This window comes from Clavelina lepadiformis, chromosome 8 (genome assembly GCF_947623445.1).
Source record: "Clavelina lepadiformis chromosome 8, kaClaLepa1.1, whole genome shotgun sequence".
Classification (NCBI taxonomy): Eukaryota; Metazoa; Chordata; class Ascidiacea; order Aplousobranchia; family Clavelinidae; genus Clavelina; species Clavelina lepadiformis.
Genome location: NC_135247.1, coordinates 12410633 through 12428646, shown reverse-complemented (window position 1 = coordinate 12428646; position 18014 = coordinate 12410633). Strand labels below are relative to the sequence as shown.

At 33.7% G+C, this 18014-nt stretch overlaps 2 protein-coding genes across 2 annotated transcripts; both read right to left on the bottom strand.

The window, feature by feature from the left end:
• Positions 1 to 1196: 1196 nt before the first annotated feature.
• On the bottom strand, positions 1197 to 5200 carry LOC143469843 (desumoylating isopeptidase 1-like). The gene is made up of 6 exons (XM_076967696.1): positions 5017 to 5200; positions 4771 to 4792; positions 2881 to 2950; positions 2637 to 2746; positions 2337 to 2459; positions 1197 to 2182 (listed from the first exon to the last, which is right to left on the bottom strand). Exons 1-6 carry the CDS (start codon positions 5198 to 5200, stop codon positions 2098 to 2100), a joined length of 594 nt encoding a protein of 197 aa, XP_076823811.1. The 3' UTR covers positions 1197 to 2097.
• On the bottom strand, positions 5116 to 14109 carry LOC143469842 (serine--tRNA ligase, mitochondrial-like). Its single transcript, XM_076967694.1, has one exon. It carries the CDS (start codon positions 7703 to 7705, stop codon positions 5939 to 5941), a length of 1767 nt encoding a protein of 588 aa, XP_076823809.1. The 5' UTR covers positions 7706 to 14109; the 3' UTR covers positions 5116 to 5938.
• Positions 14110 to 18014: the final 3905 nt, after the last annotated feature.

The window sequence follows — 18014 nt, the reverse complement described above, 5'->3', positions numbered from 1 at the left end:
AATAACAATGGCCACTTTAGTTAAGTGAATTGTCAGATTGAAGCTGTACGTCAGGACTCCCACGGTCAATTTACCTCCCGGTCAATTTTCATTCCGGTAAGTCTGTTCCCGGTCAATTTACATCACAGTCAGTTTGTTCGCGGTCAATTTACGTCACGTTCAGTTGTCCTCGGTGAGTTTGTTCGCGGTCATTTTCCCGCGGCCATATGTCGTGGAACCGTGTTTTTCTTCGTTGTAGACTACGACTACTTCACGGTTTGCATTGTGACAAACTAACATCTTTTGAGCTGTGAGGTTGTGTTGCTTTGCTTATGCTTATTCAATTATTTCAGACGAATGATTTTACGTTTAATAAAGCTTAGCATAACGGCGTCATTTAGTACATGCTCTTTGACAAATTTAAGGAACTTCAGTTAAGGAGGCGTCAAACACCAAAAAAATGCGTATAAAGACACATTAACAAAATAAAATTATTTTCTGGAAGTCGAAATATATGAATCCCTTTTCAGTATATTAAGTTTTATGTTCTCAATGTTACTTCCATTCATTTACCCAAATTTTCAAACTATTTTTTTTTAACTTGGTGATTTACCATGCAAAATGTTGCAGCTAGCAAAAAGATCACACTTATAGGCAAATTTACTGTACCACACTTTTTGAGCTATGTAGAACAAATTTATTTGAAAAAGAAACTCCACAAGCACAAAAAGTTCAGCCAGGAATTTTAAAAACTTTCTCTTTTGTTACCACAGGTTTTTATTAATCCTTTGTAACACATTAAATTAGTTGTTGTTTGTTTAAAAGGGCTTATGTAATATTTAAAGGGAAACTGAAATCATTTTCAACTTGTTTCCTAAAAGTGGATAAAATGTGCTGATTCCAAAAATGTAAATGAAATTTCTCTATTTTTTTCGTTAACGAGTTATTGGCAAAACTGTTTTCAAAAATCCCCGTTAATCAAAGTATTTTTATCCATATTTAGAAAATATATTGAAGATCACTTCAGTTCCCTTTGTTACTCACAACTTAATTGCACCTACAATAGTAAAACGTAAGACCATATTGGAAATAACACGGTGCTTAAAACTGACGGAGGCAAATGGTCAAGTGGTCAGTTCTGCTTTTTGGTATTGTGATTCTTATCAAAGCGAGTTAACGCTCCTAAAAGATAAATATTATAAACACATCGCACAATAATCATTAACAAAGTGATCGAGCTTTATTAAGAACAATACAATATACAACAAAGGATGAGAGTCAACAAGAAAAACAAACAATCAACTAATAAATCAGAGCTATCAACAGATAAAAAGCTGTCAGCACATACATGTATACATTGTATTAACTATGTAAATAGCATGTAGAGTAGTCAGAATAGTTGTGTGACATACTAGTAACTGCTAACTAACACTATAAACACGAATAAATAAATGTTATAACATGTTAATTGACTAGTTACATGCTTTACAAAACCTTCTTTTTGTTTAACAGAAAGAATAAGGAGTATCCCTTCTTTTTGAACCAATTTCAGCTTGCTCCTTACAAATTTGCAGAAAAATATTTGAAGCAAAGTAAAGTAATGAAAAGCATATCTGTGGATTTCACTAGACTTAAGATAACAGCATGTTAGCTATAACACTGGATTTTTCAAAATAAGCACACATAATAAACGCCAACCAAATTTTAACTCGAATATACCGGAAAGCAAAAATTGAAAACAACCTTCCTGCTAACACAAGTACAATTTATTGAGCTCACTAACAGCCGAGTAAAAACAGGTTAAATTTAAAAGTAAATTACAAAACTTGTCCATTGAAAACAAATAAATTTATGGCGTGGAATAACTGTTCTTCACTGACCACCATAATGTCATCCATGACTCACCATGGTAACACAGTATGACATCTCTGTAGCACAAATGGCTCTGCTGCCCATGATTATATTTACAATTCAAGGTTTATATGCTTTAAGTATGTTGTAGATGTCTAAGTTTGGATGGATGTGAATAACTTGCCTAATAAACAACAAAATATAAAAAAATACTGGAATGCAATCCTCCCTTATACTTGAATTAAAATTTCCCCTTCAACTTCAACTTCAGTTGTATGTTGTGTTATTTTCGTTTGTAGCTGATGTTACATTTATACTTTCCATCATATCTTTAATAATTTGACCTAATGGCCTGAAAATATAGAATATCATTTCCATTCAAGATCATGAGTTGAAAGTTAGATCACTAACGCAGACCAACAAATACTGTGAAATTAAAGTATGTCTTAAGTGCAATTAACTATATTTGTATACAAAAATATACAATATATACAGTACATACTTACGTTCCTAATACAACAGAAGGCAATTCTGTAATGTACGAAGGAATACTCTTCCCAGTTAAGAATTGAGACACTTCCAAACTGAATGTATTGCAATTGTGTTCAAACAGAGAATACTTTTCACCTCTATTAAGAGATAAAACAGAAGTGATAAACTGTGACATACAACTAAATATTTATAAAATAATACAAACATGCTTAATATTATTGCATTATAGCAATATGACATATTGATTGTTAACTAATAGTGAAAGGCATAACTGGAAACTTCACATGATTACTGTTTCGTTAGGACTAACTCACCGAAAGCCATCATTGCCCATCTGAGAAAGATATTCTTGAAACATTTCAAAGGGAATTTCGGTATCACCCAAACCAACTTCTTCATCAGGTTGCCCAAGAATAGTTCCAGACTGCAATTCCAACAAAACTGACATTATGCAGTATTTTTAAGTAAAGTTTAACATTTTAGGATTTTCCAAAAGAGTTGTTGTTGATGCGTTAAAACACTGCTGACATAATGCATAATATAATGTTAACTACTTACTGGAGGGCAGCTTTCTATACCCATGCTACCATAAAAGAATTCTCTGCCATAAACAACTACTGAAGTATGCCTATAAAAAAGCAAACGTTGTCATTTCCTTGATCACTAGACACTTCAAAATAAACATTTGTACACGCATCCAGGAGGCACTACCAGAAGATCCATAGCCAAGTGGTTAAGGTATTTGTTAGATCTAGGTTCAAATCTCAGGTCAAAGAAATTTCGAAAAGTTCTCCTATCAGTTATCACCACTCAAGGTGAAATAACATGGGTAGGCACTAGGCATAATGCTGAAAGTAGAAGGCGATTGAAAGGAAAAAACTAGTCATTCTTGTTTAATTATTGCTACTGGCCCATGACAATGAGAATTTTAATCGCTCATCCCACGAAGCTTGAAATCAAGTACAGGACTGACCTTTACTGACATCACAAGTCATAAATAAATCCAACATAAATAATGTAGGGGCATAAATATGTTACATTGTAAAACCCAGTCTCGTGACCATCGTAAAACCCAGTTTCGTGAGCATTCAAAAGTGTATGGCAGTGGTTCCCAACCTTTCCTACTCTGCGCCATCTTCGTGGACCCCAGGTTAAGAACCACTGCTCTATAGAGTACATTCTACGTCACAAAAAACGTTGCCAATGTTTTAAGCAATTTTGAATATTTATGTTCGTTGAAAAATGCATATCCAAAAAGTGATCATTAAAGTGAAATTACTAAAATGCAATTAATTGAAAAATCCCGTATGGGGATCCCTGAAACTTTGTATGTCATTTCAGTATGCCTTACGCTAAATATTATATTATGAAATCCTAATAAAATCAATTGTTTCCAACTCTTGCAACAAAATGTCAAAGTTAAGACTGCAATTTTGGGTCGAAAAAGTAAAAATTCATTAATTTTCACCTACAATTTAGGCTCACAAAAACATATGACCTGCAAGTTTTAAAAGCACCATTTTAGGGTACTCTTCGCACTGAAAAACAACACCGGCTAGGCTGGCCTCTGATTGCTCTAATACAATTCTTTTAACCATTACGTAGAACGTTTAACAAAACCAAGGAAATCGCAAAATTTCGGCGTTTACGGCTCTTAAAATACAGTCCTAGATGCTCATGGAAGAGCTAAAATTAGTTAGTTATGACTGCGAGTTCAAGTGTTGCAAATTTTTCTATAAATTGTTACTGATAGCTACTGCCAGCAATATCATATCAGTAACAAGTCATTTTTAATCAAATTTTTAAATGTGTTTTGCCCTATAATGTTAGATGCAGAAGAAAGATGTACTGTCTGTTACATCATGTGTAAAGATGAATTACAAAATAATGAAAATTGCAAATGCAAAAATGAAGTTGTGTCGTGAAGGAAAAATCAAATAGCAAAGACATTTTGCTATAACAGACAACAATTAGATTTAGAAAATCTGAGTATTGTGTGAAAAGTTGTGAGTGTAACAATACACTATTTGTGGCTCAATTTTTATCTAACTTTCCCCTTTTTATGTAAAAAAACAAGACTGTGCAAAAAAATCCCGCATCTTTGTTTTATTGATGTACAAAAATAAAAAAATTTTTCTTAAAAAGTAGAGGTTGTAGCTCATTTTCATGTCGAACAATAAAAAGCCCACCCTGAAAATGTGAGGGTAGATCAAAAAATTATCTAAATTTAATGATCAGACCTCAGGACCAGGTGATTACAATTTGTTTGCTGCTTCATACAACCGCCTTGACGCTCATGGCTACTATCTTGAAATCCCGGGATTTTGATAAAATTAATCCCGAGATTGGGACTGGGAAAAGGGTTAAGGAGAAAATCCCTGGATCTCAACCCTTGTGGGTATATCTAATATAATTCTATAAGTACAAACATGCTGCAGTTTTACTCACCACACTCCATCAATATGTTGCCCTACAATAAAACATAGTTAAAAACTTAATTATTCTCAATTTGTGCAGTGTACAAAAAGTTTAACTCTATCAGTGTAATTTTATGCAAATAAACATTTTAAAATGCCGTGCTATATATAAAACAAGTCTCCATAATGATCGAAACAAACAGGAAGTCTGTTGACTGGAGACAAATGACATACCTAATATTAACCTAATTCATAAATGCAGTTACAGGTAGATTACCTAAAAAACCATGGGAACATAGTCTTGCCAATCCCTTTGAAAGGTCATATACATACAAACTAACAGGACAACCCATTAAGTGCAAATAATATGTCTTAGCTTTTGAAACATAAAATGATGAGAAAAAATGTCTATTAATGCACATTAATACAAATTCGCAATAATTTTTAGCTACCAATACCATTTTTATGTTTATCACTGATTACCTATCAATACAGCATGTCAGTAACTACATTTTACGCATGTTGAAAAAGTTTACTAAACAAACTATAAAAACTTTAGTAAGAATATAGGAAGTTTTACAAGAACCAGCATTGCAACTAGATATTGTTCCGGGATGAAATAATCCTTAAAGACAATTAAATAATTGTTTTACATCAGCACATACATAAAACCATTTTAATTGTCCTTCACCTTTATTATATACAGTAGAATCCACTTAATACGAGGACACTTTTTGTGGTTCAAATTGTACCATAAAAACTCTGCATTTACTATTACCAGTATTCTGATACTATGACCAATCAATTTTTTGTGTCAATTATGCTATTTGACAGTGACAATTGTGCCACTGTATTTCCAATTCACCTACTGATGTTCATTTTAATGTTACTATGCTTAACTATCAATTATAATGCACTACTGGTGAATACAGAACTTTATTGTCTACCGACTTTCATTAACCCATTTGGGACAACTTCATCAGGGCAATGAGAAGAAATGTCTACTAATCCATAATGATAAAAATTCAAAATAATATTTAGCTACCATTATTACAGCATGTCAGTAGGTACATTTCAAGAATGTCGAAAAAGTTGATTGCCCTGATGAACTTCATCAGAATGGTTTAATGAAACGTCTACTGCATCATAATTACGTGATACACTGTTAATACATTTATGAAAATATAATTCAAACTACATCAAGATAATTTAATTTGCTTTTTCTTTGACTGATCAATTCCGATGTATTCAAGTGATTTACACTTTTCTTTTGAAAGTTTCATTTTTCCATTCATGTAAGAATGCAAGCATTCGGGTAACAGAACTTCTTTGTTGGGCTGCTGACCATTCTCCAACAAAGCTACAATCAAACGTGGCACTGCACCTGCTGTAGCATTTATTGTATGAGTAAATTTGTACTGACCATTTGTCTTGTACAGAATATGCAATCTACGAGACTGGAAATCAGTGCAATTTGATGCACTTGAAATTTCATCATACTTGTTTCTACCTGGAAACCATGCTTCAATATCAATTTTTCGACATGCAGGTAAACCCAAGTCACTAGCTGGCATATTTACAACTTTGAAATGCAAATCAAGGTCAGCATACAATGCCTTTTGTATAGAAACAAATTCCTGTAACAAATCATTACTTTCTTCTCCTGTTTCATTTGCAGTCAACCCAAACATCTCCACTTTCATAAACTGGTGAACCCTGAATAAACCTTTAGGATCCAACCTCGAACCAGTTTCTTTACGGTAACAAGTACTGACTGAGCACACTTTTAAAGGCAATTCCTTCTCTGAAATTGCATGGCTAGAAAAAAACCCACATAATGGTACTTCAGATGTACCAGCTAGGCAAAAATTACCATGTCCATAATTCGCAACATTATATATCATTGTGTGCATTTTTTTACTAACAAGTCCACTACCCTCAAAAACAGCATCTTTCATAATATTGGGTGCGGAAATAAATGTAAACGATTCTTTCCGCAACCGCTCAACTATGAATCGCACTATTGCTTGCTCCAGTTCGGAACCAGCACCATATAAAAAATAATTTCTATGTCCAGCAATATTTGCCATCCTTTGCTGTCTCATTATTTTTAGTCTATTAGCTATGATTATATGATCATATACGGGGTAATCGAAAAAGGGCTTCTCTCCAACAGTTTCCAAAACCACCTCTTCAAGAATAGGTGTTTCATAATGAGTTTTATTTGGAATACCTAAAGCTTTCAATAAATATTGTTTTTCAAGCTCTTTTCTAAGCCACATGAAAATTGATGAAAGAATTCTTAACTGCTTGGTATCTTTTGGAGGACAACTCATGTTAATAAATTTACTGTATTTCTCATCACACTGCTGACCATCATCATCCGCTTTCTTTTTTGATTTCAATGAATTTATTTGGTTTTCAATTTGGACTATGCGCTCGTGCAGTCCAACAACATCATCCAAGTTAACTATTTCGGTCTTTCGACACTTCATGTTTTCTTCAACTTCACTTTTATTTTTTGAAATATAGTCCATATCAATAGCTGGTTTGTGGATCTCTCCACTTGCATAAAAATTATATAGTGCACTGACTGTAGGCTCAGGCGCATAGAAGTCATTATCATTGGTCATTGGTTGCAAAACGTTTATCAGATTAATATACGGCATTGCAAATTTTTCATTAATATCTGCAAAAATATCAGGATATTCCTTCAAAAACATTTTCATTCTTTGCAGGGAATCTTTCTGACTATGTGCCTGTTTGGAATAACCTTGAGAACTTCCAAGTGCATTGTGGTTGTAGCAGAATTTAAATGATGTACACAGGCACCCTTCAGATTTTCTTTTTATTGTTGAGAAAGTTGGTTTAAAAATTTTGCAGTACAAAGCTTTATCCAACAAGTAACTAGAGAACAGCAGTTTATATTGAAAATTACTACACACACTTTTCAAACTTGAAAACATATTTCACATTTCTTTATGTACTGTTGTCTGAAATATATCATATTAATTAAAGTTTATTCTGAAGCTTTAACAAAGAATAAATCAGAAAAACCAATCTTTAAAGTCTGTTTGTAATGAATAGTTTAAGACACCAATTTTATTGGAGTATGCCTAAAGAGATTCCACACACCACATTGGAAGCTTATTAACTCAACTTCAATTAACTTAAACTAACCTAACTGGTCTCAGCAAAATGCTTATAAAGTAAAATTATTACAATATAATACAACTCTTCAGCTTAGGTTTAACAAACTTTCACTGTACATCACATAGCAAATCTATTTATCGTACAACTCATAAAGATACTTCCAAATACAAGAACAATCGATCAGTGAAATGTTAATACACAATTAATAAAAAAAACAGTTTTATTTGGTTTTATGTATCAAACTGTTAAATTGCTTCACTGACTAAATTTGTTACTACAGTATAACAAGTTATGTTTATATATCATGCTTGCAAAACATAAAATTGACATATTAATTAAGAGACAATAAAACAACTGCTTTTAAGAAAAAACTGATCAAATGAACTTAAATGTTGATTTTACTAACATCATGCAGTTACTAAAAACAATGATATGTTACAAAACAAATTAAATGTGAAATTTGCATACCTTGGCAACTGGTAATAGACTATGCTATACGAGAAATAAAATTAAACATGTCAATGGTGAAAAAGTTTGTTGTTTATCGCAAATACATTGAGGCGGCAATTGCAGAAATCATTTTGCGTCTAAAAGATTCCGATTTAACATTAGAGCATGAAGACTTTCCAAATTAGCAATACCAACCAAGCATCATAAAAATCCCCACTTACCAGTCAATAGATCAAAAAAAAAAATCGTAAACAAAATCAATTTCTGACTTTTGAAAAGTTCTTAACGTCAGCATTTATCCTACAAAACTGGCGATGCTGCATGCTTTAGTACCAAATTGGAAAGTGGTTAACTGGTCACACTACATCGGAACTTTTTTCTGATTCTATTAAAATTTATTCTGATTTAACTAAATCGTTCTGAAGTAACAATTAATTATAAACCCAAGAAAACATGTTCTGGCGAAAAGTTATTTTTTTACAAAAGACCCCCCAAATTCACCAACAAAAATGTTGCATGTCTTGCAAAATGTCAGCTAGTGTTTCTCAGTTGCTTCTAACATTTATAATAGTTTTATTGATCAAACAGATTAAATTGCGCTACTTTGGCACTTGCTTGTAAATAGGGAACAATCGATATCTGAATATAGAAATAAAAGAAAATTTTAAGGTAATATTATACTAAGCATGTCGGTTGGCAATACTAAAAATCATGCCGCAATCATTCAAGTTACTTTGAAATATTCATCTTAAATTAATGAGCTTAGCATTAATTAATTTTTGAACCAGACTTAGGAACAGTATTTGGGGGTTTAATATGTCTTTGGTGCCATTTATGGCAAGGGTTGCCAATTTCTGTCACCTCTGTCAGCATATGTATATAATATTTTCAACATTCATTAAAAAAAAGGGTTCCACGACAATTAACCGTGGGAAATTGACCGCGAACAAACTAACCGGGGACAACTGACCGTGACGTAAATTTACCTAGAACCAACTGACCTTAAATCATATTATCACTTAAATCATATAATTTGAATAAACAACAATGCTAATTTGCGTAAAAAATAAAAATAAAATGCGTAGCGGTTGATTTGTGTCGCCGGCCAATTTGTTGCCGGTCAGTTGACCACGACCAATTGTCGCCGGTGAATTTGTTCACGGTCAATTGACGTGATCCCAAAAAAAAGTATGTGCATAGGGGCTAGTATGTACAAAGAAAAAAAACATGTATTTTCTTCTAACATACCTCTGTAAGACAAAATAGAAAAAATTAATTACATAAATATGTTTCACAGGAATATAATTCATATAATTCACAAATATAATTTCTTGTAAGGTAGTTTTTGATTAATTATTGATCAATTTATTTAAGCAAGGTTTGGTTATTGGCTGTCAGTCAAAAAGTGTTATGAACCGATCAAGTTAGTTACATGCTGCATGCATCATCTTGCACTGCACACACGCTTACAAAAAAAAAAACTTCCTTAGCTTAAAAATACGAAACAAGTAGAATATGAGGTATGAATATACCAATTGAACAAGATTATAGGAAGCAAACTACAACAAATGAATGCCGATGAAGGTGGATTGCCAATCGTAGTATCAGTATAAAATATGTTTTACCATTGATACAACAAATGATTGCTTTTCAACACAAAATTAGCAAGTAAAAAGAGGACTGTATGTCAAGCCTTTAAGCTACTTATCCAATTAGCTGTTTTTTGTGTAAAAGAGTATTGCATAGACATAGCAATGTCATGTATGAAAGTTTACGAAGTTAGGTTTAGGATATGAAAGCTTATATGTTATTGCACAAAACATTTACAACCATGCCACATATAATTTCAAATATAACAAAATGAATAACAAGATATTCGAGCTGAGGTCAAACTTTGATCTAAAACAAACAACAGTTATATAACTTCTCATTGGCAATGAGTGCATTGACCTTCTAAGAGAGTAACAAACTAACTCACAATATTATATAGCATGTTACAGGGATGGGCAAACTTGTTCAATGAAAGAGTCACTTGCGGAAAGCTACAAACACCAGTGAGCCGTAAAATCAACATAGTGTTTGTCAATTTGGTTATTAGGATATAATATATAATATTCAGTAATGAGTTATATATATAATTAATTTTTTGAGATATTAATATTCAGCTAGAAGAGTCACAAAAATATGTCGGCCAGCCGCGGTTCGTCCACCTTTGGCATATTATATACATTTATGAATAAAAATTGTGAATATATATAAAGTTAAAAAGCAATATCAAAACTTTGACATGAGTGGTTTTCAGTATATACCAAATGCTTCCTCTAAATGATTTTCATGGATAACATAAACTTTCAGGCTACAGACCATTAACAATAGATGAAATAATATCCATTGGTTGTAAAGCACTAATAAGTAAACTTCAACAATTTTTGGTAGTTTCAAACTTCTTTGTAAAAGAGTTGCTGTTGGATCTTTTCATCACTTTTCCATAATCTTTTCTGAGCAATCTAACAAACAATACAATGTTTATAACAGTAAGCACAGCCATGCCTGCAGAACAATATGCTGGAACAATGTTTCTGTGAAGAACAAGCCATCTCATCATCCATGCTAAGCAGCAAATACGAAACAGAACATACATAAAAATGTTTACCAGACTGTTCACACGATAAACAATTGAAGTAGGAGGTATTCCACTTAAGTTGAAAAGCTGCCGAATGTGAAGAAAAAAAGAACTAATTTCACACAACAAAGAGACAATAACAAAGTTCACATATACGTCCATGATGACAGTAACACCAAATGACACAATAACAACTGTATGATGGATAATGACCTCCCAAGCACTAGACAGCTTGCGATAAAAGATTGCACAAATTAAGTCATTTATGAAGTATCCAAGAGATAAACAAGTCACAATAATAGCAGTAAAACTATGACCACTGCGCATATTGGATGTAACAGGTGAATCAAAGTAAAAGCAGAATAAACAACCAATGCTTGCTAGGCAAGAATGGGTTAAAGAAACAACAATGTTAAACCATCTTTCAAAATTCTTGTGCAAAACAACATTTTCAGGAATGAAACTCATGCTTTGAATAAGTATACTGTAAAGTTTGAACAGGATTGCAAACCCTAAGATAAGGATTAATCTTGTGCCAGAATCAGTTAGATACATAGCTTACAAAGACAAAAATCTTATAACAATACTATAACAGAAAACACATAAAAGGACCAAGTCAGCCTGCAAAAAATAAGCAGATATAAGTAAATCGACTACGATTATGTCAAAAATGATGTATTTTAATTTAATACATTGAATAAGATCAATGTCCGTCCATTTAACCTTCAGCAAACCAGAACAGTGGCTAATCCACTATAGGACTAGGTGTTTAAATGCACCTCTTTGTAGGATTGGACTATCCGAATGTCGGTAAACCAACAAAAGTTTGGCTATCTTATACCCAAAGAAATTTTTTTCGGTTACCAGATAACAAAATCGAAACGTTTTTAACGTGTTTTACCAACTTCTAAATTCCCCCGTTTTTTGATATGGCCAGTTTACAACCTGGCAGTTAGCTCCCTGTTGAACTTAATTAGTTTTTATTAACAGCATTTTGTCCGGTATTCTTCACAAACTGTTATAGAGAATGCATTCTGTTATATATCACAAACAATACACAAAGCGATTGAAATGTCCCAGTAAAATTACAAGTAGACCAACCCGATTAGAAAGTATAGCGGTTTTCAGTGCGTGCAAAGCTGGGAATTTTTGTGTGATAGCTTGCAAGGAACCCTCAATTCTTTATTAATTTACTATAAATTGGCATTCAATCGACCAGTTTTTCCTGTCTATTTATTATAAATCGGCGTGAAGATAAAAACGTTCGACATGCACATTGTTAAAGGTTGTGCGTCCCAGATTGGAAAGTTTCTTGTTTTTTTGGGGTTAGAAATCTACACGAAACAAATGAAATAATAGCCATTATATGCGCCATTAATTTTAATCCCCACGTACTTAATAAACTTTCCAGTTTAGCATGCGTGCATATATCACATTTTCTGTGCATGCAGATAACAATTTTTTATCACAACTAAAAAAAGTTAATAGACATTAAGAATCTGTGAATTTTTTTATGTAAGCGTGATCTTTTTATAACAAAACTGCATCACATTTGGACGTTTTTTACAATCAATACAGATTCTTTTACTAAAAGTTAAGAAAAAGTTTGCTTCATGCTTGTCGTCTGGACTGGAAAGCAAGCCACTTTTCCATGAGATCATGTAGAAGGCCAAAGTTGGGCTAACCATGTGCAGGGTGTCTAAAATCGGGATGCACCGAGTGTTATGTGGTATACTAGGTGCATTTTGAAGTCTACAATGAAGATTAGCCTAAGCACAAAGCCTGGGTCCGTCCCTCTTCTTTTGGATGTAAAAAACGAGACATTTGGGGGCACCAAGCACAGTCGTGAAAAATTTTGAAGGTGCAGTTACCATGCTTTCCACTATCAGTATGGCTTGTCATTTATTGTCTGATTAACATGTTAGCATAAGGATAAATAACCGGATAGTGGTTAGCTGAGTATGGTAACTATCATTGATTAGAGGGCCTAACATCCTATATGGATGGGTAATTTTCTATGATAAAAGCTCTTTACATTTTGCTGAGTCATCTCTCTCTCTCTCTGTATTTTTTAAACCAACTTCTATTTCTCAGCACGATCGTGGGGGAGCTGCTCACGGAACAGTTAAGTGATCTTTCACCATGTCTGCCAGTTCGGCTAAGGGGTTACCTACAGTCATGAGCAGGTCATGCTAGTGATGTAATTGTACCACCAGGGGCTACAGACGATAAATATCCTATTCTAACGAGCACGAATATTCGTAAGCAGTTCAGTTGTTCAGTTCAGCAGTTGTTTATATTTTTTTTTTGCAAATTCTTCTGTTAATCTTTATTTCGACGACTTAAAAAATTTTTATTTGTAAGATTCTATTTCTAAATTCTAAATTTAATTTCTTTATTTAATATGTTTAATGACAATAACTAGGCTACTCCAGCGTAATTATAGGAACAAAAGTATTTTAATTGAAATGTTTCCAAACAAGCAAGCAGGCAACTTTTTCTCTCTAAATTGAGAGAATCTGACAGAATGTCTTATGTTTCACTATTTCTCATAAACGTTTTAGTTTGAGGTTTTATCTTCTTGTTTATCTGTGCACAATTAGTGCTAGCAGAGAAAGGCACGTAGCCTTCATGGAAGTCAGGTCATGCGGAGTTTATTGACGTGTAGCGGGCTGGGTAGTATATTTTAATACCATTACATCACTTTTTGCAAATGAGTTTTCTAGGCTATAGTTCTTGATTGAAGTTAATGAATTTGTTTTCTGGCAAACACTAAACTGTCACTTGATATTTGGAAACTTGCTCTAAATAACTTCGTGTAACACTCCTTGTAGTACGTTCCCAGGTTGTTTTCCAGCATCTGTGCTGACAAGAAGTCTTTATTGGAAGTGTCCCTTTCTTTACTTTTACACTGATAGGCTAATTATTTATCTATGTCTTAATGTGTCAGCTTTAGCTAGGTATATGTATCTCACCACCCGCATTGTGAAAATATTGTTTTGCCCGTTAAGACTTGCAGATTTTTTCATGCCGAACATTTTAATCCCATTCCCTTCACATTATATTAGCCCGCACTTCGACCATCAAGCAGAGATAGAGATAGTCAATTGAATCATTGAGATAAAAGCATAAACTGCATGAATCATCGAAATCAACACCACTCACTGTCATTCTGGCAGAATCCTGGCAGAATCCTGGCAGAATCCTAGCAGAATCACACTACCCAAACGAGCAAAAGTGTTTCCGACTACAAATTTTCAAAAACAGATTGAAAGAGCATTTTATAAAAAAGCAGGCAAAGTCTATTGCTTTCAATCATCCAAGTTAAAAAAACAAGAAAACAACAAAAAAACAAAACACATATTTTAAAATAAAAAATGATTGTAACAGAACAACAAGAAACACAAAAACAACAAATTATCAACACAAAATGAGTTTCAAGACATATGAATGTTGTACTCCTTCGTCAGAAATAAAAAAAATTTCAATATAGCCTATGATGTAAAAAGACTTTATCAGATTATACTGTATATAAATATATATATAGAAAATACTCCCAAAACCTACAAAATGCCGTATTTATCAAATGTTCCTCGTCGTTCTGCTGAGCGATCCCGGAACATGTGTGAATTTTTTATTGCAGAACCTTGAAGAAGATTTCCTCCTCTTCACGATGGTGACTTTGAAAACGATCCCTATAGGCCGAATAGTTCCGAAATTTACAAAAAGGCGACAGGTACTAAGAAAATCGATAATACCCCCAAAACCTAGAAAATGCCGTATTTATCAGATGTTTCACGTCGTTCTGCTGAGCGATCCCGGAACATGTGTGAATTTTTTATTGCAGAATCTGGACAAAAACACGAAAGGTAGCCTACTAACAATACCGAAAAGTTGGAAAACTTCCACTCAGGCTTATGGTATTACAGAAAGAGAAAAGAAGCTTTGAAAAAGCCTCTTTTTCCCACTGCTTTGGAATTACCATTTTTTGGTGCTTTGCTATGATCCAATAATAAATCGCTTAACGTTGTACAATTCTGTCGCTCATGAATGCAAAAGTCTAGTGTATAAAATTCAATCAAAAGTGATGATTTTCTTAGTCAATTTGACAATGTAACCAAACCAAAATAACCTTCGCTAAGGACCGTATCATGACACAGCAAGACTGCAGTAGTTACGGAGTCTGTGTGTGTATAACAGTTGATGCAGTGAAAGTTGATATCAACGATTTTAAGTGTTGGATTAAATATTCATTGTTTGTAAATAAATATTCAGCGTTGAAATATGATGTCCAATCGTTCCTTGCTGCTAAGTCAAGCATGTTAGAGTTAAAAGTTGGCTTTTCAAATGTTGGTAATTCTTGTTGGTTTGATTGCCTTGCAGCCAACATGCAATCATTTTTCTGATTGACAACCAATACATAACTAAGTCGTTCCTTAGTGAATTGCCCACAAGAATGGCAAAACCCAAAGTTGACATCAACCAACAACTTATAGGCTACCTGTTCAACTAGTTGGGTTTCATCAACAGAACACTTACTAATAACAGTAAACTTATTGAGCGCTTAAGAATAATTAATTAGTCTACTGTGCATAGTTTATAAAAAAATAAACGGAAACCCTGCTGTCATTTTGGAATCTATGATTCTGCCAGAATGATGGTGGTAAATCAACAGATGAGCTGTCTGAGCTGGTCATGGTGATTGCAACTCATGCATTAGACATCTTATATGCAGCAGTATTACTTATATCCTTGATTATTTGTAATACTGTATTGAGAAAGTGTACAGCACCTATAATAAAAACATTTTTTTATAAACTAATTCTGTTGTGAAATTAAAACCTTTTGGCTGACAAAAGATTAGAGTATTTTAACCGCACGCAACAATTGAGTCAGATAATGCAACAGATAAATTAATTAAAGATAATTGAAGGCTTTTCAGACGCACACACGTGATTTCACACCTAGAGATCGCTGCACCTTTATAAAAGTTTCGAATGGTGTTGACCACTCCTGAATGTTTACGACGATTTTGACAAATATCTAAGAAATTCATGACTATTCTTACGAACAAAATCTTTTTCGTATCAATAAAATCTTTTCACATGAACAAACATACTCGTACGAATAAAATAATCTTCAAAACCATCATATTAATTAATTACCATATATTCGTACAAATTAAATATCTTTGTACGACTATTCGTACTGAAGACCATAGTATAGCAAAATGGTTAATAGCAAATATTCGTGTTCGTATGACGACGAGAGTATGTGGGCTCTGGTTCTTGTTCGATCCATTGGTATGGCGAACATTTCCGGCGGAAATTTATTGTAGTTTTCCCCCTCGTCATAAATGACGGATAGCGAAAATGGACTTGGGTACGCAGGTGTAAATATTGAAATGTTAATGAATATCTAATCTAACAAAGATATACAAACAATTATCTTCTGGGTAGTAATATATGTTGTACTAGCCTACTACAAAAACTACTTGCAGCTAACCAGAGCTGGTATGCCAACTACTAAATTAGCGGATACATGCTAATTACTAATAGCTGTAATGCCAGCTACTACTAACAATATACTAGCTACGGCAGCTGGTAGGCCTATACCAGCTAGCCTACTAGCTGGAACTGGCATATTGGGTTACCACTTCGACTCCTCATCTGAGTGGGTTATTTGTGTGTGTTTACCGCTATCTATTGGTGCATCTCTTCCGAAAGACGCTTATGAGCGCCAATGATAATTATAATTAATTTGACTTTCGTGAAGAACATGCTTGCCAGTCAGTAGCTAGACATACTGTAAAACTGTAGCATTTGGTGATGGTTTATTCATCCAATTATTTCGTTATCGTCGGTAGGTTAATAGGCTACGGTGTGGCGATAAAGGCTAAGGAATGATGTTTTGGGATAGCATAAAGCCAAAGGCTTTAGGCCTATTTGTTCGATTAGAATCCTTTTATCTATTTACTTTTTGACTCTGTTGTTTATGCTATCTCTTCTTGTTTCTTAAAGTCAGCACAAAATTCATGAAGTCCAAATTCTTATTTTCCGAAATGTAGTCGCAATCACATCAGAAGAAATTATCATGTCATTTCCACAAACACACTTTTTAGATACCTTTCATAAAACCAGATTTTCTCAAAAGAGATTTTATCAGGAGAGAGCTATTAAGCCCAGAACAATTTCATTTATCCTTTTTGCTATAGTTTATGCGTTTTTGTTATGGTGTGTTTGTCTACGTTAATACTAGACGTCGTCTTCCTACGACTTTCCTGCGAGCGCTCCTAAGATAATCTGGCAACTGACATCGCATAAAATCGTCTTTGTGCGAGATCCTGCTGGCGTATTGTTGAATTATAATCTTGTTCCAGGCTTCCTGCGTTTCGCCATGTCGTACACAACGCATAGATTTTCAATGAGACTAAATTACTTGTGGCTGGTCCAGAATTTTAACCTTAATTGATGTTCTTTAACCAATTAAGTATGTCTGTGCTCTATTCGCCACCTAGCGTTCACTGTAAATTTGCCCTGTTTGATAAACGTTCGAGCTCTTTTGGATAAAGATGGCAAATCTTTCGCGCATGTTGCACTTTCAGTTGGTATGTTGGTATGCAAGCGTCTTTAACCTTAGACAGTCGGATTAAAAAATTCCCCTATAAGGGGTCACTTCCCAATACAAAGACAATTTTGAGCCGGCAACACTTTGATTATTACGTGTTCGCACTCAATGCGTCATATTAAAAAAAGTAAGAAATTTTCCGGTCCAATGCGCATGTGACGTCGATGCGGAGTAAATTGTTGTTGTTTTGGCGACAGCTGGTTCCATGTCTAGGCTAAGTTGTACATTTTTTGTGGGTTTGATTTTTTGCTTTTTTGGAGTATTTGTGCTAAATTTTTAAGTTCAAAACTTGCTGTAAAGTTTAGGTAGCTGTTATAGAAAACTGAGTACATGGATTTAGTCCAAATTAAGACTGCAGACAGTCATAACCTAGATCTCGCTCAAGCCAAAATTCAAGATAGGTTTATGATGTGGTTTTGCGA